The 24,749-nt window shown below is 56.0% G+C and overlaps 6 protein-coding genes across 6 annotated transcripts; 3 read left to right on the plus strand and 3 right to left on the minus strand.

The window, feature by feature from the left end:
• CH63R_01521 (CobW/HypB/UreG) lies at positions 1 to 2,108 on the minus strand (the record flags this gene model as incomplete). The annotated part of the gene is made up of 6 exons (XM_018296496.1): positions 1 to 795; positions 863 to 1,051; positions 1,117 to 1,327; positions 1,407 to 1,703; positions 1,776 to 1,861; positions 1,926 to 2,108. The coding sequence occupies 6 exons, from the start codon at positions 2,106 to 2,108 to the stop codon at positions 1 to 3; spliced, it is 1,761 nt and encodes a 586-aa protein (XP_018164858.1).
• Positions 2,109 to 5,229: 3,121 nt separating this feature from the next.
• Positions 5,230 to 7,092, plus strand: CH63R_01522 (uncharacterized protein; the record flags this gene model as incomplete). Its single annotated transcript, XM_018296497.1, has 3 exons — positions 5,230 to 5,264; positions 5,324 to 6,333; positions 6,395 to 7,092. The coding sequence occupies 3 exons, from the start codon at positions 5,230 to 5,232 to the stop codon at positions 7,090 to 7,092; spliced, it is 1,743 nt and encodes a 580-aa protein (XP_018164859.1).
• Positions 7,093 to 9,706: 2,614 nt separating this feature from the next.
• On the minus strand, positions 9,707 to 10,355 carry CH63R_01523 (Rieske domain-containing protein; the record flags this gene model as incomplete). The annotated part of the gene is made up of 2 exons (XM_018296498.1): positions 9,707 to 9,988; positions 10,065 to 10,355. 2 exons carry the CDS (start codon positions 10,353 to 10,355, stop codon positions 9,707 to 9,709), a joined length of 573 nt encoding a protein of 190 aa, XP_018164860.1.
• Positions 10,356 to 12,153: 1,798 nt separating this feature from the next.
• On the plus strand, positions 12,154 to 13,092 carry CH63R_01524 (Parasitic phase-specific protein PSP-1; the record flags this gene model as incomplete). Its single annotated transcript, XM_018296499.1, has 3 exons — positions 12,154 to 12,457; positions 12,514 to 12,574; positions 12,648 to 13,092. 3 exons carry the CDS (start codon positions 12,154 to 12,156, stop codon positions 13,090 to 13,092), a joined length of 810 nt encoding a protein of 269 aa, XP_018164861.1.
• A 3,520-nt stretch (positions 13,093 to 16,612) lies between these two features.
• On the plus strand, positions 16,613 to 20,125 carry CH63R_01525 (Ankyrin repeat-containing protein; the record flags this gene model as incomplete). Its single annotated transcript, XM_018296500.1, has 4 exons — positions 16,613 to 17,052; positions 17,136 to 18,131; positions 18,195 to 18,397; positions 18,531 to 20,125. 4 exons carry the CDS (start codon positions 16,613 to 16,615, stop codon positions 20,123 to 20,125), a joined length of 3,234 nt encoding a protein of 1,077 aa, XP_018164862.1.
• Positions 20,126 to 20,409: 284 nt separating this feature from the next.
• CH63R_01526 (Cytochrome P450) lies at positions 20,410 to 22,108 on the minus strand (the record flags this gene model as incomplete). Its single annotated transcript, XM_018296501.1, has 2 exons — positions 20,410 to 20,567; positions 20,644 to 22,108. The coding sequence occupies 2 exons, from the start codon at positions 22,106 to 22,108 to the stop codon at positions 20,410 to 20,412; spliced, it is 1,623 nt and encodes a 540-aa protein (XP_018164863.1).
• Positions 22,109 to 24,749: the final 2,641 nt, after the last annotated feature.

Below are 24,749 nucleotides of genomic sequence, written 5' to 3' on the forward strand. Positions count from 1 at the left end.
TCACGCATGGTCATGTCCCTCATGGTCCCCGTGGTCCTCCTCCGCCCAGTCCGGGAACCCGTCGTCGAACAAGTCCTGCAGCCTGTCCCTCTTCTTCTCGTCGTCCCACCGCTCGTTCCGCATCACCTTCCCCCACCGCTTCCACTCCGCGTCGTCGAGCAGACACGCGTCCAGCGCGGCCTCGAGGCCCCCGACGTCGAGGTTCTCGCCGATGAAGACCAGCTCCTGCCGGCGGTCGCCCCACTCGCCGCCCTTGTCGACGTCGTGCGCCACCAGCGCGTCCACCTCGGCGTCGCCCGTGAGGTAGTCCTCGGGCGGGAGCGTGCAGAACCACGGCCGGCCGCCCGTCATGGTGAGCATCGCGCCGGCCTGCGACCAGTCGCCCGCGCGGTGCGGCCGCGTCGCGAGGAAGAACTCGCCCTTGGACCGGAAGAGGCGGTTGAAGAGCGGGTGGGCCGTCTTGTTGGCGAGGATCACGTCGTTTTCTGGCGGCTCGAGGGGGTCTTCCATGTCGTCGTCCTCGTCGTCGTTTTCTTCTTCTTCTTCTTCGTCGTCGTCGTCGTCATCATCGGCTTCCTCGTCGGAGCCGTCGGCGTCGCTCATGTCAGCGTCGTCCTCGTCTTCGTCCATGGCGTCCTCGTCATCCTCGGGCGCCTCCATCTGCAGGATGAACTTGTCGTAGAGGAGGGACCACAGGCGTCGGGGGTGGAAGGGTCGTGTCCTTGTGTAGACGAAGTTGCGCACGTTGTACTCTTCAGTCTCGGGTTTGGGAGTGATGGCCTTACGGCCGTTGACCTGCGAGGAGGAACCGTCAGCCTCGCTTTGACTCCGCCAAGGGCTAAACTACTGTTGAAAGACTCACCTCGCGCACCGTCATGGCGTGCAAGTCCTGGAGCCAGCCGACGCCCGACTGCGCGACCTTGAGGTCAAATGTGTTCGTGTTGACAATCTCCTTGACGTCGATCTTGCTGTAGCTGGCCTCGAGGACCTTGGCTCGTGGGTTGAGCTTCTTGATCAGGTCGAGGACGCGCGCGCGGTCGGCTTTTGAGACCTGTATGCGATTAGATTGAGTCTCTCGGATGGCTGCGAAACCACTCTCAGCGCGCGTTAACCCACCATGTCGATCTTGTTGAGGACGATGACATCCGCGAACTCGATCTGGTCGACCATGAGGTCCGACACTGTCCGCTCGTCTTCCGGTACGACGTCGTCGCGCCGGGAAGACAGCAGGTCGCTCGTGTGGAAGTCGTTGAAGATGGTGAAGGCGTCGATGACGGTGACCGTGGTATCGAGGCGGGCGAACTTGTCGACGCCACCAGCGTCGGCTCTGATGGAAAATCACACCGTTAGCAAAAGTCCCAATGCGAGAGACGGGGCATCTTTCGGAGTCGTCCTGGGTTTCTCACAGTCTCTTGAGCAGCTTCATGGTGTTTTCGTCCAGCCCCTCGGGTCCCTCGCCCAGGGCGGCCATCTGCTCGGCCAGCCGGGCGTCGAACGTCTCGGCGACCTGCTCGGGCTCGCTGATGCCGCTGCTCTCGATGATGACGTAGTCGAACTCGTGGAGCTCCGAGAGGTTGACCAGCTCCTCCAGCAGGTCGCCACGGAGCGTGCAGCAGATGCAGCCGTTCTGCAGGGCGATGACCTTTTCTTCCGTCTTGGTCAGCCGGTGGCTCTTCTTGATGAGGGAGGCGTCGACGTTGACACTGTGGATGGGACGCAAGGTTAGCGTTTTTGAACATGATTTGAAGTCTCTATGGGGGTGATCAACAACTTACGCCCCGATATCGTTGACGATGACGGCGATCCGAAGACCGTGGTCGCTCTTGAGGATGTGTTGCAGCAATGTCGTCTTGCCGCTCCCCTGTGCAGATGTGTCAGTCCTGTTGGTTGATGTCACGTTCTTCCCACGCCGTCTGTCTACATACCAGAAACCCGGAGAGGAGGGTCACGGGGAGTGGCTTGGCTTCGGCATCTTTCGTGACGTCGACGCCAGAGTCGCTACGGGTCAGCTTAGGCGGCGCATTGCTGGGCTTTTGGGCGGTGTTCGCCGGGACCACGACGCCTCCCGACTTGGACTTTGCCGAGGATCCCGTAAGTTTCTTGCCCATATTTGATAAAGTTTATATGTAGGTGTATCTGCTTTCAAGATCGAGGACTGGTGGTTCGGGAATAAGTTGGGCACGCTCTTGATTCCTCGGCGATTTGGATATTTATACAATGTGCACAGCCTGCCATGAAGCTGCTTCCTTACTTCGACAGTCTGTCTGCCATCAAGGTGTTCACTTCCACCTGCAACCATCCCGGGCTTTGGATCATCTCATGGCGGTGATGTCTTGCACGACGGGCCATCCGGGTTCTGGTGATGGGCCCCCGGCGATACAACACGGGATTGGCTGGTTGAAGACGGGGCCTGTCATCACCATCGGCCGCCGTGTAATTGGCCGAAATGACCTCAAAACGGGCCCTACCTCCCGGGAACGCCTCGCCAGATGAGGAAAAGAAGGTTCACCAAAGTCATGGAAGAAGTGGCCAACGTCAAAAGGACCCCTGAGAACCCTGAGGGCCTCTGGGTCCTCTGATTGCCAAATGCCTCTTGACGATTCGTCCGTGAAAATGGGGAGAAATCTGTCTCGACGTGGCGAGCAGCAGCTGTAGTTGCGTCCCGGTCCAAGGACACTTGGATCAGCAGTGCTGATCTGGTCTGGTTGTGACTGGGCGTCCCCTGTCAGAATGAGGGTAGCCGCTCTTTACTCGGTTGTCCTGGCGTGTTGACTCGAGCGTGCTGGGCGTTTCCTACGTTCGTACCCTCCCTTGAGACGCATCTGCCGTGCGTGGCTGCGAAAGCTTCAATTGCTTTTGGATCATCAGAAGCTGAAGTCTCCGTCTTTCGAATTCTCCTGATTTATTCACTCATTCATCAGAGAACATGACTGGGGAACTGTTGCTCAAGACAACCCCTAAGACCCTCGAGTCCCTATCGTTTTACTGATAATTGCAAAACAGTTCGTGGTGATGGACCGCCCCCCCGTCCCCCATTTCCTTGATCAAATCTCTTCATACGATAGCTTCATAGTCAGCTTCAAGTCTCTGCATTTAGTGGCCAGAAGTTACGTCTGCATCTCAAGTCAGGAAGAGTGACCAAGGTTTTCAACAGGTCTGCTTCCTATTCCTCAAAAACAAAACCTACACTGCCCAGTTCCATAGTTCAATATGTGGTTAATGATTGCTGCGATAATCCTGAGTGCAAAGAATCGTCGCCATGCATCTCTCAGCAACAACACACTAAGAGAGTGAGGCTTCATTGAGCCCGACAGGAAAATGGGGATCGCGACTGGCTCGCCGAGTTTGGGACCCTTTGAGACGGAAACGAGACATGCTGATGAGCTTGGCTCCAAGCTGAAATAGACAACCATTTGCATGATGGCTTAGCAGAGCGCTTTGATATGGGGAAAAGTGCACGCAGGGAAGCCGAAAATACGGCCACGTCATGATGGCGCTCCATGTACCCGGCAAGCCATCACTGGAGGGAGTGTCACGCAGGGATCCCGAGGGTCAGTCCGTCCATTTTGATGGACCCCCGAGTTTAGAGGCCGTGAATGGGAATCGGCGGTCATGATCTCCATTTAGAGACATGAAAGATGCCCAGAGCGGCATGAACACAAATAGTCCGGAGGGCACTGCAGCCGAGAGGTTAGTCGAGCCGGTGCTGGACGCACCGCGCATCAGGCACGCCACGTTTAGGCGGAGGGCATGGCAGGCAAAGACAGCCGTGCCGTATTAATAGACGTTATTAATGGTCCATGTCTCGCAGAATGGCCGCGTGTGAGAAGAGACCTTAACGTCATTATCAGGTGAGGAGCTGCGAGAAAAGATGTGTGCAAGGTGCCCATGCACTTTCAGTTTCATCGCCAACCCCGTGGTGGAACGCGGATGAACCAACACTACCCCGGATACGACCACGCATCACCACGAGGCAGGCGAATGGCTTACGATGGGCTAGAGGCCGAAATCCCCGAGTCGAGAGGCGGCTATTCCTTTTTTTGCTCCGCGTCGGTAAGAGTTGACGTTATTGATCACGGCAGTTGGAACCAGTGGTTTCCTTGCGGCGATCACGACTTGACCATGGCCGAGCAGGTTGAGCGATGAAGTGGATGGCCCCAGCTCGCGGCATTCATGCTCTCGGCTTTCTTTATGCGTATTCAGGTGGTCTGATACGGGGTTGAATGTGGTGCTGAACAACTCGGAGAACATCACAATGATGAGAGAACGGCAAGAGAACGGCACAAGAACACCGGCCAGCGCTGGGAACAGGAAAATACCTACCAAAAAAATCTAAAAACAATTGTAGACTCGAACAAGGTCTTTGTTTCCAAACGTCTCTTCCGCCTTGGAAGCGCCCAAGTGGGGGTCGCGAGTTTCGCTGCGACAGAAAAGAGCCCAAATGTCAGAAACTAACACCCTCTTGTATCTATTCGTGGCCACTCGCTGCCAACAACCAGAGCCAGGTCGCATTTTTGCAGGTTTCAGGGTGTCGAAGAAGCGCCTCCGGGCCAAGCCGCCAAGAAGCGCGTCAAACACGGGCGAGGGCTTTGGTGCGGCAATGCGGGTTGACCAGAGTGACAGCGGGCCGGGGTCCGTTTTGAAACCCTCCGACTTGGGGGGCTTCATCATCCCCCCCCCCTATAGACTGCAGCTGAGAGTGCCTCCGGTGGTGCCCTGGGGATGATTTACGGCTGCTGGAAGGGAACGCCGGTGCGTCTCCGGCGCCTGGTAGTCGGCTCTGACATGCCCCCGGAGTGATCCCCGCATCCATTTTGCTGGTTTTGTGAGCCGTCCGCAAGCTTATACTGCAGAGACACGCTCAAAAACCCCTTGCTGGTGTGAATCCTGGGACGCGTTTGATGTGGGAGACGCACATTGAACATGGGTTTGATTCCGAATCTGTCCATGTGCTGGGCTTGATGATCGACGCGATGAGATTGATAACTGAGAGCGTTTTCCACCGACGGACGTTTATTTCCCTCTCTATTCCTGATCCGCTTTCAGTCGAGCATCGAGCGGGCTCTTGTTTCCCTTCTCTCCCATAAGGCGCTGGCGACCTGTTTTCGTTTCTGTTGCTTGCTTCTAGACAGGTAGCTGTGCTGTTTGTTTTTGCTTTTAAGACACATCCGGCATCTTGATTCGTCCTTTCTTGCAGACTCATCGGTGGAGGCGTTGGTCAAAGCCACCATGGAGGGCACCGCCGCCATTTGGTCAAATCTAAGGTATTTGCTGCTTCTAGTGACTGTCAAAAGCGATTAAACCGTGGTAACATTTTTGGTAGGCAACGTCGAAGAAGACCAGGGCCCAAGTTTCCTGGCAGGCCTCGTCACAACCTGGTCCGCAGACAAGAACCGGCACCGCCAGCAGCTCCGCCCGCAGAAGAAGAGGAAGGCGGAGAGGCAGACGGGGAACAGGAGGAGGGCGGCGGTGATCAAGAGGAAGAAGAGGAGGAGGAGGAAGAAGAAGGAGAAGAAGCAGAACCCGTTGGTCAAGAAGAAGAAGAGGAAGGGGAGAAAGAGGACGAGGCTGAAGGTGCCAACGGCCAAGAAGCCGAAAGCGAATCGGACGCCGAGGGCCCAGCCGGCGCATCCTCCGAAAGCGAGTCCGACGCCGCGCCGCCCGGACAACAAGCAGACTCGAGCGACTCCGAACAAGAGCAGCCGCCCCCGGCCGTTTCCCCGCCACCTCCGGCCGCAACGCCGGCACCTCCTCCGGGCGTGCAACCACCGCCGGCCGCCTCTTCACTTCCCCCGCCCGCAGCTCAAGGATCTCCGGAACCACAATCGCCAGCAGAGCGGCCGGTCGCCGTCTTGAATCCCTCCCGCCCGTCAGACTTACCCGCGAGCATCCCTCCGGCAAGAGGGTTCATCACTCTCGTGCCGGGCGCCCCGGCTCCCCTGAACCCACCGCAGCCGCCTGCTCCTCCGCCTCCTCCCCCTCAAGAATCACCTGCGAGACAGCCTCAGCCACCACCTGCTGCAACGCCATCGAATCCTCCCGTCGCCGAACCCCAGAACCCTCCACCCGCCAGCCAGCCTTCGACCCCTCCGTCGCCGCCGACTCCGCCTTCTCCTCCTGCCGAGCAACCACCGACACCGCCGGCCGCCGAAACCCCTTCAACGAACCTACCGCCCCCGGCCGTGGAGAATGCGGCCTCTGGGACCCCTCGGCCGGGACTTCTCCCACCCAACTCACAAGCCGAGGCGACCAACGGCCCAATCTCCGCAACGCCCGCTCCAGCGGAGGGAACAGACCGCGGTTTCGCCATCGGAATAGCATTCGCCGTCGTCGGTAAGTCGCTGCATCCTGCCAAGGTCAAAACGCCCACATCAATCTAACCAAAAGGGCGCAGCTATTGTCGCGCTCCTCATCGGCGCTACCATCTTTGGCGTCAAGCGCTACAAGAGAAAGAAGAAGGTTGCCGCCGTGGCCACGAACATGGGCCAGAACCCAGGCGGCGGCGGCGGCGGCGGCAACGCCTTCTTCCCGCGAGAGTCCGCCATACTTCGACAACCCAAGCGCAACACGCGCGAGGTGGAGCAGGCCATCGTCGCCACCTTCAGACAGACCAAGATCGCGAACCGCACGACAAGGGAGATGGAGGAGCAGATGGTGGCCCAGTTCAGGACGGAGAGGAACACCATGACCTCACAACCCAACGCGCCCGCTGCCGTGGCCGTGGCTGCGGCTGCGACACCACCGCCCGTTCCCGATGCCGCCGCCGCCGCTGGGAACTTCAACGCGCGGAACATGCAGGCCGAGAGCTTTTATTATGAGAGGTCCATCAACGAACCCGTCATGCCTGCGCCGCTGCGGATCAGCACGTCGCAACGCCGGCCGGCGACGCAATCTACTAGGGCGCCCTACCCGGTCTCGACATACGACATGTACCAGGAAGTCGGACAGGGCCCGTATCGGGAGTCTATCAACATCGGGTTCCAGCCGTATAATCCGGACAGCTACTACTTCCCACCGCAGCCTGGCGGACTGCCGAGGGCGGAGAGAGGCGCAGACGGGCGCTTCGTCCCCGAGACGAGGTATCCGGGGTGAGAGCGGAGTCTTAGCCCACCAAGAGGGAAGGGTTCGGGGCGAGGTGATCGGCTTCGCTGTTCGGTTCACGAAAAGCCTGCAAACAATCAATGCTGACGCTCGTTGCCGTGCCGAAACTCGGACGACACTTGCCCGAGCTGGGATCAACCCTCGCCGCACAACGTGGAGGATGGGATAATGGGCCGTCCGATTTTCCTTTTCTCTTCAACCCACCAGAGCGAACAAGAGATGACGCCTAGCACTCATTTGATACCAGAGACTTTTCTTTTTCTATGTGAATACCAAGCGAGCAGATTACTCACGGAGGAATCGTGTACAACGCTGTTCAGATAATAACAAACAATAATGATCAACCCAGCCTGATGCCTCATTGTCAAGCCATTGGTCTGAATGTTCATTTTCGAAACCAGAAAGCAAACCAGCAGCCTTCGGATCTTCCAAATCCACACATCTTGCCACCACCTCAGCTGCCTCGATTGCCGTGGGCCTTCTCGGCCCCCTGGGTGGTTGCAGGCGCGCGGATGGCGTGAAACGATCATCGTGTCGAACCCCTGGCACGACCCCAAAAATAGGTTCGCCAAAAGATCCCGTTCGGGGCTTTGAGATGTAAATAACCGAGGGCTTGGTGAGCCTCTCGACAGCTTGTGGAAGGTTGACGCGGGCCTCCGGCCGCTGGGGACGAGATTTCACTATTGCCGGGTCGCTACCCTGTGATGGATGGCAGTGGCCATGTTGTATCATATCCCACCGATATCGAGCGTTGTCTTGGTGGAGAATGAAGAATGGATGCCTTCCTGTTGATATGTGACGGCATCGTTTTCTAGTATAGGATGAGTAGCATCTCGCCCACCCTTGGCTTCTGACACTTTTTCTCTTCAAGAAGCTAGGATTTCCAAGAGCAGCCCATCACTGGTTCCCTTGGTAGTTCCAGCCACAGGCTATAGTTCAGAATCAACTATTAGGCTGTCAGAGTCAGATTCTTGTTCATCTAATGCAGCCGCACAGTGAAGCTGTTCAAGCTGCTAATATCTTGACGTATAACTGTGTCTTTGCCGCTTCTGACCATTCCAATTTACCACTTAGGAATACGACATCAAGTATTACCATGCGCTTCCCCCATCTTTTGCTCACCCACTAGTATCCAATGCCGAAAACCGCAAGAACCTTGACAAAGACGACGAAGATCAGCACTACTGGGTCCTGCCCTCGAACCCTAAGACGCCTGCGCCACTTCACTGGGCATCGGAGAAGCTGCGGTCTGCGCTCAAGCTATCCTCCTTCAAAGCCCTCAGCCAAGAGGTCAACATCACCAATTACCGCCACGTCGCTATCGGATTTATGAGGAAGTTCCTTGAAAGACGACTCCCTTGATCGACAGGCCGGATACACAACAGCAGTGGCCCTGAACTGCTACGCGCGCGAGTTCGTGACGGGCGCAGGCAAGGTTCACATATACTACGCATTTGCGCATACCAGCGCGCAGTGGCATTGCCTGCTCTGCGTTAGTGCTAATCTTACACCTAATTAAGACATTAAGATGACTGCCCCTAATGACATGATCGCGGAGAGCATTGCGGCGCGACGCGACCAGGCCCTCCGACTGCAGAGCCTCTCCAGGCTATCATACAGACGGCCAAGCCCAAGTTGCGCCCACACTAAGAGCAAGCCATCTAGTCTGTTGCGTCTGGCAACGGTGACACCGTCTACGTCGCTGGTACTGGCACCGGAAAGAGCGTCGCTTTTCTTCTGCCCCCTAAGATAGCCCTTACCGGAACGACGATCCTCGTCATCCCCTTGAAAGCCCTCTAGGCCGAAATAACGGAGAGGTTCCGCCGAAGCCAAGTCACGGCTAGGATCTAGGAATCCGGCCGAGAGGATTCTGTGCAGAACACGACGTCGGTCATCATCGTCAGCCCCGAGCGCCTCGGCCACTTCCAGTGGAAGTCCCTCGTGGGAAAGCTTGCCAGCAACTTCAAGCTCGACTTGGTTGTGGTCGACGAAGCGCACCTGGCACTTGCGGCCACTGATAGCATCGCCTCCTCCGCGTCGGTGCCAATCTCACCCCCGACCAAGACGTTGAAATTACGGCACCGGAGGACATGATTGCCGAGAGCATTGCGGCGCGACGTGACCAGGCCATCCGACTCCAAAACTTCACCGCTGTAGGCGTCTCTCAAGCAGCCGCCGTCAAGCTTTATTACTCTGTCCACCCTGCATTTAATGAAGTAGGACCCATACTCTATAGCAGTAGTTTTCTCATTCGCCAACATCTGGTAGCAAGATAACTACTCGGTGGCTTAGATGACTGAAAGTCCGAACAGATGCAGACACCATCCCGAAAGCTGGCCTTCCAAGCCCATCCCACCCCGGTTCACCCCGTTAAGCTCATTTCCCTCAGTTTGGTGACTTCTCTAACCCTCCTAGAACCTGGGATTTTCGGAAGCAAGTGATCTGACCTTCGTGAGAAGTCGACTTCAAGATTCTTGTCGAACTATTTCACCATGATGATTACAGAAGGATGGGAAACTGTTGGCTACCAGCGGGTCAAACATTGGTGTCTATACTGACTTTCTATGGAAGTGATTCAGAGCTTTCTATCCGTTTCCCATCGATTCTAACCTATCCTCTGCTTTCTTCTCACCCACACCTCCTGGTCCGCGTTTGGCGTCGCAGCTTTGGATTCCCCCGTCGAGGTGTCCGGCCCCGTCTCTGCGATCTCCCGCAACTGCACCTCCCAAACACCCAGCTTGTACCTCGCGCGGTCTGCCATCCCAGAGAAGAGGTCAAACGACCACCCATGCTTCGGGCAGGTCAGGCCCGCACTCAAGACCATGCCGAAATCCTCAATGTCGAACGGGGTGCCATGCGATAAAGGATATGAGGAGTGTGGGCATTTCTGGCGAGGGTCGGGTCAACATCTGCATGTTCCGAGAGTGGCGGTCAAGCTTTCAGCATCAACCGATAAGACTTACATGATCGACGGCGTGAAACTTGCCCTTGTATCTAAAGACAAGGACCTGCTCCTTCAGATCCCCCTCTAGCTCGGCGTAGTTCAGGACGTCGGGGGCCATGAGCATCTCGGTGCTCTGCGTGCTGTCCGACTTGGGCACGTGGAAGACCTTGCACCCCGGCTTCAGGTCCGCATCGCAGAACCGGAGCTCCGAGAGGTTGCCCTCGTCAGCCCCGAGGTCGGGGAACGAGGAGCTGAGGCCGGCGAGAAACCATCCTGCTTCTGACCGAGATCGGGCCCTGAGTGAGCTCATCGCCAGAGAGCGTGAGGGGTTGATGGTGAGCGGGAAGCCAGCAGCAGGGGTGAGTGGTGGAAACGACCGCGAAGTCAACGCGGTCGACTGTCGCGACGAAAAGAGGCCCTTTCACGCTTTTCAAATCACGTGGCGGGTCACGTGCAGATATACTCAGTTGAAGGCTTCTACAGAAATGCACTGATTGGAATATTGTACGCTGGTTGATGGGCAGAAATCGACAAAACTCCAGGGAGTGTTGCCTATTTCCTGTGTTTTTTACAAGTTTTATCTCTGCGTTGAATGTTTCTTGGAAATAAAATAAAACCCGCCTTCAACACAACAAACAGAAGTAACCACTTTCCAATCACACATGACGATCAGCTGTCAGTTCCTGGTGCCTCTTTGAACTTGGGTCAGTACCAGGATTCAGAACAACGCAAAACTTGCTCAGTAATCTTTCATAGTGCTCGTTCCTCGCATGGCTTGATATCTTCGCCGTGTTCGTGAGCCACCTTTGTTAACTCTAAGGACTGTTGGTTCTGGAATGGGATGTGGCTCGTCAATCGGTGGACCACACAGATGTATCCAGACTGAAAAGCACAATTGTAGTCACAGCCATATGAAGTGCCGTAATCTAGTTTCGGCAAGACTGCACAACTAACTTGTGAGATTTGCGCAAAGTAGTCAAGCTTTGTATGTTGATCAGGCCAAGCTAAGCCAAGCCTTCTTGGGGCAGTGAACACAAGTATCTTGGCCGCCAAGATGCCAGGTTTCTCGACGGCGTAAAACGAGAGACATGTCTCTACCACCAAGATTCTGCATACTACTCTCATTCGCTGAGGTGCTCTCGGCATCGACCCCGAGGCTTCTGCTGAAGATTATTGGCCGAGCGATCGATATTCGTTCCCGACGGGCGGCGCCAGAAACGCCCTGCTCTCTTCCAAGGACGGAATCCCACGAGGCATGGCTTCGAATGTGACGTGGCCCCGACAACAAAAGCTCCGACGTTCCAGAAACTCTTGGTATAGACGGAAGTAGCTTGAGATGGCGGGAAGCGTCTCTTTGTGTTGGGGGGCTGTTACGGTGCTTTCACATGATGGAACCACCTGCGTCGCTTCGTAGTTCCAGCCAAAAACAACATGGTCGAATCCTAGCAGCGGATTCGTCACTTCTCTGAATCTGAGCTAGATCTCAATCAAACGTGATTAAACTAGGGCCCGAACTGTCGGGACTGTCGGTCGGGCCAGCCGTTCAACCACAGATGCCCGACATCAACAGAACCACATGGCGTGGCGGGCGCTTGTCCGATGACGAGACCATCCACGGCCCAACGCGGAATGGTTTACGGCCGCGAAAGGGCCACCCCCATCACTGATGGCTCGATCCGCATATGTTGGATCAAAACAAGTGCTTTTTCCGAGAGAGATGCCGAGCCTTTCGTCCTTCATGTTGCAATTCGGAGCGTACGACTTACATCCAGACTCGCCTTGGACCAACCCGGAACGTTGTAACTATTGAGTGATGTTCTTTTTGTCTCGAAACAGACAATTTCTCTTCGACAAATGATTCTGGACGGATCGCATCATGGCTTATCTCCTTCGTTTACGGCCGACGATCGCTTGGCTGGCTGGTTGCCGCATGCGGACCGTCCCCCCTCCCCCCCCTCTTACTTCGCCGTTCACGGGAGTCTTTTTACGATTAAAAGACTTCACGGGGCCCCGTAACTCAACGTTTTTGCCCAGCACCACTGACCTGTCTCATCAAGAACCACCTACAAAAAGCTAAAAGCCCATACATCCCGGACACTCTATACGCCATGTCTGCAACCCAGCTGCCGAACGGGTACAAGTCTTTCGGCCCGAAGGCCAACTGCACCCTCGAGGTGTGCCCGCTGGAGGCCAGTCTCCTGCGCTACCAGCCCTCGATCCCGGTCAATGGAACCTTCATCGGCCTCTTCGCTTTGGCCATGATCATCCACACCTTTCAGGGGCTGCGGTCGAGGAACTGGGGGTTCATGGCCAGCATGATAGGCGGCTGCCTGTTGGAAATCATTGGATATGTCGGCAGACTTATCTTGCACGACAACCCGTTTTCGTTTGGAGGCTTCCTGCTACAAATCAGTAAGCCGGTCTTCAGACTCGACATCTTGAATCCCTCCGCCTAACCCCTCTTCCAGTCTGCATTGCCGTCGCCCCGGTCTTCTTCTGCGCGGCTATTTACGTCACGCTGTCCAAGGTGTAAGTCTGATTTTGGGTTACGCTCCCATTGTCCAAGTTTGGGGTTCATGGACTAAACCTTCTGGCATACCAGGATCATCAATGTCGACCGCTCCATCTCCCGGTTCCACCCAAGCCTGTTCTACTACATCTTCATCCCATGCGACATCGTCTCCCTCGTCCTTCAGGCGACGGGCGGGGCGCTATCTACCGTCGGGAACAACAAGGCACAAGTGCAGAAAGGCGTCAACGTCTCGTTGGCCGGTCTCATCTTCCAGGTTGTGTGTCTGGTGGCCTTCTGTGCCCTGTTTGCAGACTACTTGATCACTTGCGCGCGGAAACCCGAAGCCCGGCAGCGGATGACGAAACGCATGCAGACGTTCGTTGCGTTTCTGTTCCTCTCCTCGCTCCTGATTCTCGTTCGCTGCTCGTACCGCATCGAGGAGTTGAAAGAGGGCTACTTCAGCGAGATGTTCCGCAACGAACCGCTGTTTATCGGTCTCGAGTCCTCGTATGTTGCCGCCCGTGAGCTTGGGTAGTGTCCCAAGGGTCAATACTAACATTCAATGCAGGGTCATGGTTGTTGCGGTATTCTGTCTAGTCATCGGAAATCCTGCCATTGGTTTCTGTCGGAGAGGGAACGCCGAATCGGTTACGGAGGGAACGTTCGAACACCTCCGTTCTCGACAGGACAGCATACCAATGGCATCGGTGGACAGGAAAGGGTCACTGGCGGGTCCAAGCAGCGCGTGATCATGGGGCGATGAAGCATTGTTTAACCTAGACGTCTGTCTTTTCAACTTGGTGCACTGCTTTTATCTTCACATCTGTAGCGTTCAAACGTTTACGTTACGCATGTCTTATATAGAGATGGTAGCTAAGAGTCCAGTAATATGATTAATGAGATTCGAATCTGAACAACCAACGCTGCCGTTTGTCAAAGCTAGCGACTTCACATGCTCGAAATACAACGATTGACTATCTTTCTCACGATAGCAAGCGTTTTCATGGGAACATCGAGAAGTCCAAAGAAAAGTATTACCTGGAGAAGAAGATGGTAAAGACCAGGATGATATCACAGTTTGAGCATGGGTTGGAAACAGTAGTGAACCAATCCATTGTCAGATTATCTGCCGATACTCCTTATTTCTACTTCTCAGTGGTGACCATGCACCGATACCCTTCCAATCCATCATCCGGCCCATCTAAACAATAACCTCTGCCCACCATGAGTTGTTGGCCCCCAACGAATGTTATCTCGGCACTCACTGTTGTCTAGGCAGCGGCATGGTTTCTATCCAAAGTTTCCTTGGTGACCCAGCCGACGTGGGTATGAAGGTGAGTGAAATATTTGTCATGGATCCATAGCTGATGGTTCTTTGAAGCTCTCGACCATAAAGATGCATTGGATGGTGAGTTGGAGCGCTGCTTGGCAAACCTAGCCACTATCGAGTCCATCTGTCGCACCATGAATCGGTTCCATCCCTGTGAAGGGGCCTGAAATCAATTTTGTCGTTGATTGTATGCGATAAAGTCGTTGGCAAAACGGGCCAGTTGCATCGGGAGGCTGACCGGCTGAGTTGCCTCGGAGGCAGGATCGTTGGTGGTCCGGTAAGACTCTGCCGCTTGTGTATCTGTGGCTCTGGATGGTTGATTGGCCTCCTCGTCTTGAGCCACTGTACCATTGCAAAGCCTGAAGCATCTAGCGAGGCCCCAAATGATGCAGCCCGCCACAGAGAGACAGCCTAGGCCAAGCACGCAGCCAAGGACGACATTGAGACCCGTGTTACTTTGGCCACCCATGCTGAAGAGGGGAAGATATGTATCAGTCGACCCGTAGGTTGATTCGGTGCTTCTTTCGATTGGACACAGTGTTGCAAGAGGGACGATTAATTCTGGCGCGAGGTGGGGACAACTCTGTGAAGATTGGAAGTCAGGATGCGGTGACCAATATGCGATCAAGTTTAGAATATTGCGTTTTCCAGTCGTAATTATACTCCTCATAGTCGTATCGGAGACACACCCGTTGTGTTCTGGTCAACTGGGCAAGCAGTACCGCCGTCCCATTTCCATCTTGATTGCCTGGGTCAGTGGAGAATCATCACTGTCTTCGTTGATGCCAACCGGAGATGACGTCTTCCAGCTCGTGTCAGAAGTCTATCCCAAGGGAAAAATTGGCAAATGATAAGCTTACGTTTCAATTTGGTCCCTGGGGAATGTCACATGTGAAAGGCGTAAAAAAAAAAACCCACCAGGCAGAACCAGGGGAAAAGCTCAAAGATAAATGTGTGTGGGTGCATGATACGATTTGTTCATGACTGGTGAGAATAAATCCTCTATCAACCCGCCCTGACCCCCCGCTCCCAACCCCCCAAACCGACCCCCAAGCCGTGTATCATCGGAACAGACGCATCCCAGTTGAAGCATCCGTTTCCGGATACAACTCAGACGTAACGCGATTCACTTCTGATTCTTCTTTCAACCTGTCGGAAATCAGTCCTGTGTTGCAACGACCAGCCGACTTGCCAAGTGAGGTCTTACAGCGGTCCGAGTCACTCAGAGTTCAACTCCGGCTGTCTTGTTTCCAGAACCGCAGTCCTCGAAGATTCGGAGACTAGGAAATGAAGAAATTTACTTTCTCTGATAGCCAAAGCCTTACATCTCGTAGCACTGGGCTCACGGCGTAGTAGCCGACGGCGGCGACCAAAAGCCATGAGGCAAGGGCGAGAGCCGAGGCCAGAATGCCTATGACGATTTTGAGCATGATTGGAAGAGGGTTTGATAGGTATGCAGCCGAATTCTTGATAAATGTGATAGTGGTCCAATTTTACGACTTTTTTTTGACATGTGCGATTTCCTCGTGTGGGCTGGGTGATGTGTTTCTCGACGTTGCTGAAGACCTTGTGCCTCGTTTGCATTTGACATGAGCAGGGGTGTATCGTCAAGATTATCTGGTTATACCCACGGGTTATACACTTAGAGAGACAAGATGATTTATATGGAAATGGAAAGAAAGCTGCGTTGCCGAATGAGTTGAAGTCTTCGAAGATGATTTGGCCAACTCGGCGCTGGCGCCAACTGATCGGTAACCACCGGCCCCAGTTCCATGGTACGACGACGACAAGGGCCACCGACCTTGATGGGTGGGACGTGAAGAGTATCATTCAGCCGCTATCATGTTGGACCATGTCTGTTATTGCCCCTTTCATGTACGTGTTCCTCGTTGAAATATCAGGTGGCAGCACAACACTGAGACACTGTGTCATACAGACTTCTCTTCTATACCACGTTTGCGTGCATAGGTCAACCATAGTGAGCACCCTGCCAGACACCAAGGGAATCCCGTCCATCAATATATCTTTTGTGTTCTTTCAATGATGCAGGCGCTTGATACTTGTACCATTGGGATGGTGGCCTCTTGGGTGCTTGAGACGGTCGAGTTGCGTGGTGAGTTGGTTCACGTCGTGCTCGAAGACTCAATCACGTTGTCTCCTCTAAGACAATGTAGGAGCTGGTAAGAACATTGACTGCTGGGTGGGATTCCCGGCGACTTGCCGTCCCATTTTGCTTTGTGTAGGCAGCGAGCGATCCCTCGATCAACAATGCAGGCGCGGGCCAATACCGACAAACGACGGGCTTCGACAAGGATCACCAACTGCGCAGCAGCTGATTTGTCGCCTCCTCGGGCAACAGGAGGATTACCTAGTCAGCGCGGCATTTTCACGCATGCAGGCTGTGCCACTTATGGTTACGCCGCGGCTGTCAGTTCACCAATCTGCGCCCAGATTATCCCATCCGTCAGCCTGATTTCCCAAGGAGGGGGCGGGGGGCGGAGAGGATGATTATCTTGGGGGGCCTTGCTCCCAACGGTGTGTCCATGCCATAGCCTCTTCACGTCCCGACGACGCAGTTAACCTCCGTATCACACACTGCTACCTTCCCACTGCCCAGGGGCTGTCTCTCAGTCTAGGGACATGACCCAGGCGCATCCCGACATTGCCAAACAGCCCTAGTTCTCTCCGGTCGGTCATAATCCCACGGCCTTATCGCTACGACATCATGGCGGAGCTTCTGGGGACCGTCGTCGGCGTGGTGTCGCTCGGGCTGCAGGTCTGCTCCGGTCTCAACACATACCTCGACGGGGTCCAGGGCCACAGGGAAGAGACGGAGTCAACCAGACGCCGCTGCAACTACATGGAAGCCCTCGTGAAGCAGATCGAAGATGCCCAACAGCACAACTCGGCGTCCTTCAGCGGCAGCGGCTCCCCGTCGCTGCAGCCCGTCTTGACCGGGGCCCAGACGGAGTTGTCCTCGCTGCGCGACTATCTGAACAAGGTCTGCGCCGAAGCCTCGACGCCCCAGACGACCATCGCACAGAAGATAGAGGGCCAGAAGAGAAAGCTCCTCTACCCTTTCCGTCGAGATCACTTGAATCGTCTCGGGGAGCGCCTCGCGACCGCCAACAAGGCCCTCCAGACGGCCCTCAACCTCGTTCAGATGTACCACCACCCTCCCCCGTTCCCCCCCTCACTCTTCTGTCAGAATTTCCCTTCGATTTCCAGTCTAACTTTTGAAACAAAAGCGAGCTTTCTCTCGAAGCCGGTCGAGGTCTAAAGGGACTGGACACCACCCTGGGCTCCCTGACGCACGATGTCGCCGAGCTGGGCCTGGGCATACAGAACTCTTTCCAGACATCCCACCGGGTCTCCGAGGAGATAATGCTCAGCATCCAGAGCCAGGCGGCCGAGACCTCCCTCCTACTCTCGTCGAGCCGGGACACCGGCGCTGCTCTCCGAGAGGACGTCGCCGAGCTCAAGACGATGCTAGCCGCCATCATGTCCCCCGACGTCCGTGAGGTTTGCCAGCGAATGCGCTCGAAGCCGGACGCAATGCGGATGATGTGCGATCTCGCGGCAGCCGAACCGGGGCCCGACCCAAGAGAAGATGCTCACCAGCATTCTTCACTCCAACTCCGATCCGGCAAGACGTACCTCGACTTCCAGTGCCGGTGCAAGCCACGCAGGGTCCGGACGAGGAGGAAGCGCCAGGCCGGACCTTTCTTCCTCATCTTCGAAGCCGTCGCCGAGAACAACCACGCGTGCGGCTGCCCGCTCGCCGACCTCGTCGACACGGATAAAAGCTGGTCCGCGGGAATCTCCCTCCGAGCCTTACGCGGTCTTGTCTCCGTCGCCGTCGCGACGACGCTCTCGTCCGCCCGCGGCGCCGGCGGCTTCAGCATCTCCCCTGTCTTCACGTATGCCCCGGTCCGCGACAACAGCCCGGCTTTCGAGGTCGTATATGTCTTGGAGATTGCCTCGCAGCATGCCTCGTACGGCGTGCTCAGCCGCGGCGCGTACCGTGATCTGGCTAGACGTGCGGTCAGGACGCTGCAGGCCATCTTTCGGACCAAGAGGGCGTCGCCGTTCGATCTCGACGAGTCGGGGCACAACCTTCTGTACTACGCGAGCGTGTTGTTGGTTTGGCAACCAGGCATGAATACGTTCGCGAAAGAGACGCTCGCGCTGCTGGAGTTCCTCGTTGCTCTGGGAGTGCCGCGGGACAGCGCCGACGCGAGGAGGTAAGAGAGAAAATACGTTCCCGAGACGAGTAGATCAACGTTGATTCTGTTCCCCTTCAACAGTTGGCTTCGCGAGCTCTCCCTCGACTTACCGAGATCTGTTGCACTCGATTCCGGGTTCATAAACGCCTTTGACCTCCTGTGCCCCGACAACATGGACTTCAATTCTTTCGAGTTGGGACCGGTTCTGCTGCAGGGAGAGGGGGATATTTCCACGATGGAGTACCACCAGTGGCTGGTCACGCAGTCGAAAAAGATGCCCGAGTGTAAGGCCCTCCTCCACCTCCTCCTCCTCTTCTTCTTCTTTCTTCTCCTCCTCGTACTGGAAATTATTTCTCGCCTCTTGGTTACTCCTGTATGAATGAGGGAGTGAGATTCACGGTAGTAACATCAAGCCAGTGTACGAAGACCATCCCGCAAAGGCCGTCTTCATGCGGAACCATGCCGCCCTATCTCGGATCCTGGACGCGGATCCCCCGACGTTGGATCTAGCCGCCACAGACGCTCTCAACCAGCCAGTCCTCTACCATCTCATATGCTGGCCACAGGGCCTGAGGACGGTGGTCGACCGGCTCGGCACGTCCGTCATACACCAGCCCGACCGCGACGGAGAGTCTGCGCTGATGTATGCACTCGACCGGAGATGTCCAGTCTGTGTCGCGACACACCCCATCCGAGACCAGGGCTTGAATGACAGGACATGTTCATGCATAGAGGTCGTCAAGCTGCTTCTCGCCGCAGACTGCCTCATCACGAGCTTACAAGACCCCGAATGGATCTGGGCTTTCGCTGCGGCGTCCGACAGAGCGAAGCATCTGGTTGTCGACGACCTCGTCCTCCGACGACAAAGGCTGAAAGAAGCGGCCCTCGCTCGCCTCAGCCCCGAGCAGATCGACTGCATGAACCTGAGCGGCCCTTCCGTCCTCGACAGACACACCAACGAGGTCTTGGACCTCCTCGAGAACGACGGGCACGACGTCCCCTTCGGACTCAACACAAGAACGCATAGACACAGCCCGACCATATACCATTGCATCGCCTTCATACGGGACAAGTCGATTGTGGTGTCCTTGGCGGACGCCTTCTATTCGAGAGGTTTCCACGAGGTCGACGCGCCCAACGCCCGAGGCTTCACCCCCCTCATGTGGGTTCGGAACACCGACTTCGCCCTCTGGCTAGTACAACACGGGGCGAGCCTTACGTCCCTGGTCCCGGAAACCGTTGGAGGGTACACGGCGATGCACACAGTACTCTCCTTAGCGGGATATTGCCTCCAGCAGCATCAGCACGAAGCCCACTCGCAGATCATGGCCGCGACACCTTCAGCTATCGGCGAGGCGCCGTACCTCGACGCCTGCCGGTGCTGGTGCTCGCTCCGCGGGTGCCATCCCTATAGCATGCTCCTGAAAGGAATGCAACGGTCGACGCGGGCGAGTATCCAGTCGGGAGACATGGGCACGGTAATCAATGCGCTGGACCAGTTCCTCGACAACATGACTGCGTCTCTGGCCGCACTCGAGGGGGGTAATCGGGGTATTATCCCGCGAGATCTGGTGTCCACGTGGCTCCGCGGGTGCACCTTTGCCGCGCTCGCCCTGCGGCATACCTGCTGCAACGAGGGGCGGGCGAGACACGACGAGGAAGAGGTTGAGGAGATTCTCGAGGAAGACGCCGTCGAGCTGCGGCGTCTCGAGACGTTGCTTGTCGAGTTCGAGGAAGCGGTCGACGACTCAGGGTCGTCCTTGACCGAGTTCATACAGACGTACTGGAAGGACAAGATGGCCAGCGTGTTGCGCGATATCACCCGGCAGAGTCTGACCGAGAGGGATGCCGAGGGTGCGAGGAGTCTCGGTGTGTACCTCCGGGTGGACGGATGCGAGGAAAAATGTGAAAGCGAGGATACTGACTCTTGGAGCGATTTTGAGAGCGATGATGAGAGTGCGGCCAGGAGGGTGAAACGTTACAATGACAGTCTCGACTTGTTGATTCGATAGATGTCTACGAAGGTATTCTGGTTGATAGTATGTGATAAGATCTTCCGGCATTCTCTTTGGAATGTCGTTGTGATCTCGATAGAGCAAGCCGTCTTATACAAAACACGAGAATACAGACACGACCCGGAGACCCTGAACATCCCAATAACACACATGCTGGTCGCGCAAACCAAGCCGTCCCCAGTCAAGAGCAGGCAAACGAACAATCCACTCGTCCTTTGGTCACCAGGCGCCCCCGTCTCGATCCTTTTCGATAACCTATGAGAAGACGAAACGAGAAAAGACTACGCATACTGAAGCTTGACGTGGACGCCGTCCCTCGGCGCCATCGTGAAGTGGACGTCCTTCCTCGGCTTCCCCTGGGGGCCCAGCCACTCCATGGACTTGAACCTCTGCAGCAACCTGACGAGCAGATACGCGGCCTCGGTCAAAGCGAATTGCTCTGCGGGGGGGTGACAAGTTAGCAAAGAATCATGTAAGTTTGAGACGGAGAGAAGAGAAGAGCAACAAAAACTCACGTCCGAGACAGATGCGCGGCCCGCCGCTGAAGGGCACGTAGTTCCAGTCGAGCCGGACGCCCTCCCACCTCTCGGGCTTGAACTCCATGGCGGCCTCCCACACGTCCTCGCGGCGGTGCAGCAGGTAGGGCGAGAAGTTGACCGTCTGCCCCTTGCGCACGACGATGGGCTGCTGGCCGTTGGCGCCGCCGCCGCGCGGGAGCACCGTGTCGCGCGCCGCGATGCGCAGGTTGAGCGGCACCACGTTGTACACGCGCAGCGTCTCGCGCAGGACGAACTGCAGGTACTTGGACGCCTTGAGCGAGGCGAAGTCGATGTGCGACGTGTCGCCGCCGTTCTCGGCATCGTACTCGCCAAAGGCCTCGACGACCTCGGCCCGGAGCCGGTCGAAGACGGCCGGGTGCTGCGCCAGGAGCAGCAGCACCCACGCCAGCAGCGACGCCGTCGTGTCCCGTCCCGCGAGCAGCAGGCCCAGCAGCTGGTCCCTCAGCTCGTCCTCGTCGCGCGTCTGCGTCGCCAGCGTGTCCAGCAGGCTGTACCCGGCCTCGCCGCCCTCCTTCTCGGGCGCCGGCGGCTTGGCCGAGCTGAGGGCGAGGCGGACGTAGTGGTCGGTGTAGCGCCTCATGTAGTCCGCCGCCTTCTTGCCCGTGGCGCTCGGCGCGAGCCAGTAGAGGCCCTGGAGGCGCACGCGCATCGTGATCCAGTCCTGGGCCTCGTGGAAGGCGTCGGCGAAGCTCATGTCGTTGCCGCTGCCCTGGTCGACCGCCATGGCGGTCGCGGCGCTCGTCGTCGACGAGATGCCCGTGGCGGCGGCCGTCTGCGACTCGACGCTCTCGCCAAAGAGGAAGCCCGTGGCCGTGTCGAGCGTGAAGCGGAAGAGCATGGGCATGATGTCGACGGTCACGGTGTCGCCGCCGTCGCCCGTGACGCCGACCGACGGCAGCGCCCTGAACAGGGCCTGCACGGCGGCCTCGGTCTTGTCGAGGTCGTTGATCTGGTCGCGCGAGAACTGCGGGCGGAAGAGGGCGCGCGAGTGCTCCCAGAAGGCGCCGTCGGCGGTGAAGATGCTGTTGCCCAGCAGCGGCTTGAACTGCTTGATCCTCCTCTCGCCGAGGTCAAAGTCCTTGAACTTGTTGGCCAGCACGGCCTGGATGTTGGCCGGGTCGATGGTGTACACCTCCGAGGGGCCGAAGAAGCCCGGCATGGAGAAGGTGGTGCCGTTGGCGGCGTAGTTGGCGCCGACGACGTCGTCGAGGAGGTCGCCGCCCTTGCGCGTCGTGGTGATGGCGCGCCAGACAAAGTCGATGCCCAGAGGCAGCTTGGTGGGCACATATCTGGGGAACGTCGCGCCGTTGGCCTTGGCGAACTGCTGGAGGCGGCGACGGTCGAGGTAGGATGAGATGAGGTAGTAGGCCACCAGGGCCGGGACGGCGTAGAGGAGCGCCGTCGAGGAGAGGAGCGCCATGGCGGTTGGTTGTGTGTGTGTGTGGGTGGGTTTCCGGGTCCGACTCGCGAGTGAGTGAGTGAGTGAGTAGCTGGAAGGGGTTTACAGACCAGACCTGGGTGTACAGCGGAGAAGAGTCGATCGAGCCTTTATATATCAGACACAACTCCACGATGCCCGGCATACCTGTCAACTGAGTGGATGTCGATCATGGCCCTAGACCGAACGAGGTGGGTTAACCCCGTAGACCGCCTTGGCCTCCCCCGCTCGCCCTAACCTAACCCGGTTTTACGTGCTTCTCGACGAATGACCGAACGACTGATTAGAAACAAGGTGTTCCCTGGCTAAGAGAAAAGGTACGAGCCAGTGCGCCTCTCCGTCCGTCCGTTCTCTTGTGGTGCTGTCGGGCACCAAGACTTGCATGTCCGTCCGTCTGAGACTGCAAACACCAACCCACTTACTTCCTTCACTTCTCCAACTACAGCATTGTGCCTCCTGAAAAGCTGCTGGCGATGGCGGCATTCCCCTCATACCGACACTCCATCCCTCTCTCCGAAGTTGCTTGAGCCTTGAGGTCCTAGAACAATCTTCGCTTGCTGCTCCCGGATCGCAGCGTGACCTAGGAGCACAGTCGGCTTGTTGATGGATGGACATGGGCGCACTCGACAATGATTGCACAGACAGAACACACACAATGTACGCAAGGTCAGCACCGCCCTCAAATTCGAACAGATATCTAGAAGCCTCAAGATCCATGCTGCTTTAGTTTAAACCTGTCGGACATGCTCGTTCGCGTAGACCAAATACTACAAGTGTTGCCGTGGACAACACCACATTGTTGTGTCTACAGCCTTGGCACAACGTACATCGCAAGGTGATATGCCCAAATGGGTCGTGTTGCCATTAACACTTGACCTTCCCACAATGTGCTAGGTTCCACACAGCCACATTCCCGGCGTGCGTATGGTCCCCTGGGTAGTATGTGGCTGGTTTTGGTCCAAATATCTTTGCGAGTGCTGGGGGTGGTTTGACACTGTTTTCATGTTAGAAACATTTGCTATACTCTACATAAGGACAAAAAAGAAAATAGAAGACAAGACCACAAGAAAGCTCCATCCAAGCATCAGTTGCGTATGAAAAAGGCTCAAGTACAACGAGGTCACAGGGGGGGACGTACTGGATAGGCTTGCCCTTATGCACTTCAGCAGGGAGCGCATGGCTCCCAGGCTGAGAGGCAAAGGGAACAGTGAGAAGGAGGAAGATGATCTTGGTGGCGTACATGATACTGTTTCTATTTCTTCCTTGTTTTTGATTGAAAAATGGCAAGAAGTTGGAAGAGGAGAGAAGACTGAGATCCCTCGTGCCTTTTACTGCAGGAAAACCTGGTGCTTTATACAACTTTCTTTTCTCCAAGCTGGCATATCACGTCGGTATTGTTTCTTGCCAGTGGGTGGAGAAGATGCTCAGAGAACTGAGCACTTGTTACCACGTGCAGGACTGCGATGCTGTAGGTTTGTTTCGAAACGGATGTAGACACTTGCATAGGCCCATGGTGTGGTTATGGATGATCATGATCACAGGAAATTGAGTGTTCTCCCTTTCCTCTTCAGGCTAGCAGGGTACAACGGCCAAAGTCTCCCGTCGGCATACTGAGAAGATGCCGTGAGAGAGCAAGGATTAGTTAACCCGGGCTTAACTGCAAGAAGGCCGGGTTGTTCCTGAAACAAATGTAGGCCACTCGTACGTGAGGTCTATGGTGGCTGTTAAAGATGGTCGAACGTGGATCAACGCCGAGGAAATCTGGCAAGGGCTGGACTTTTGCGCATGCTACCAAAAGCGCCACGGCGGAAGAATCTCTCCACCATACCTAACTAGAGTAGCGTCTGGCCAACAGGACTTTGTCCCAATGACTGTAGACACTGCCCTGACGAGGAAAAATGAGGTTGTATTCGGGTGTCAGGTACTCGGCACGCTCATTCTGGCGCAGAGTCTAGTTTTCGGCGCCTGCAGGCAAAAGGATCCTCGTACTGTCAGTCGCGGCAACTGCTCACTAATCTACGATCCATCATCTGGAAGGCTCCGTCGAGTCATTATCCGTCGGGGCATTTCAGAACTATGTAACGAGTCGTTGATAAACAGAACTGATGCGAGTAGCCTCATAACGGCAGAAAGACAAATGAAGGTTTACGAGCAGGATGCACTGGTTAGAACTGAGTTACCTACTGTATGCTTGCCGCCCAAAACTCTACCTTTCCAAAACCTACTTTTGCGTGCTTCTTGACGAATCCACTCGCTACGAGCGAGTTTGAGCTGCCCGGAGGGAGGGAGTCAAAAGTCTCAGCCCACTTCTACATTATTAGCCTCCTTCGAGCATTCTTCCTTAGACAAACACTGAAAGTACCCTCAACTGACTAACTGATAATAACCTCTTCAAGCTGGACAGCAGGACGCGCGTCGCATGCTGGGTAGGTTGAGATCTCCAACTGCTGTTTTGACTATTGCCTCTGTAGCAGTACGGAGCTGTCCGATTGCTTAACCACTTAGGCTTTACGCCAGCCAGTCTACGTTTTGACATTGTTGACAAAGTTCTTAAACTACTCGGCCTAACCCTGCGCAACACCAGTCAACGTAGGATGCAGAAACTTGCCGTACACCATAGTAT

The sequence above is a fragment of the Colletotrichum higginsianum genome, chromosome 1 (genome assembly GCF_001672515.1).
Source record: "Colletotrichum higginsianum IMI 349063 chromosome 1, whole genome shotgun sequence".
Taxonomy (NCBI): Eukaryota; Fungi; Ascomycota; class Sordariomycetes; order Glomerellales; family Glomerellaceae; genus Colletotrichum; species Colletotrichum higginsianum.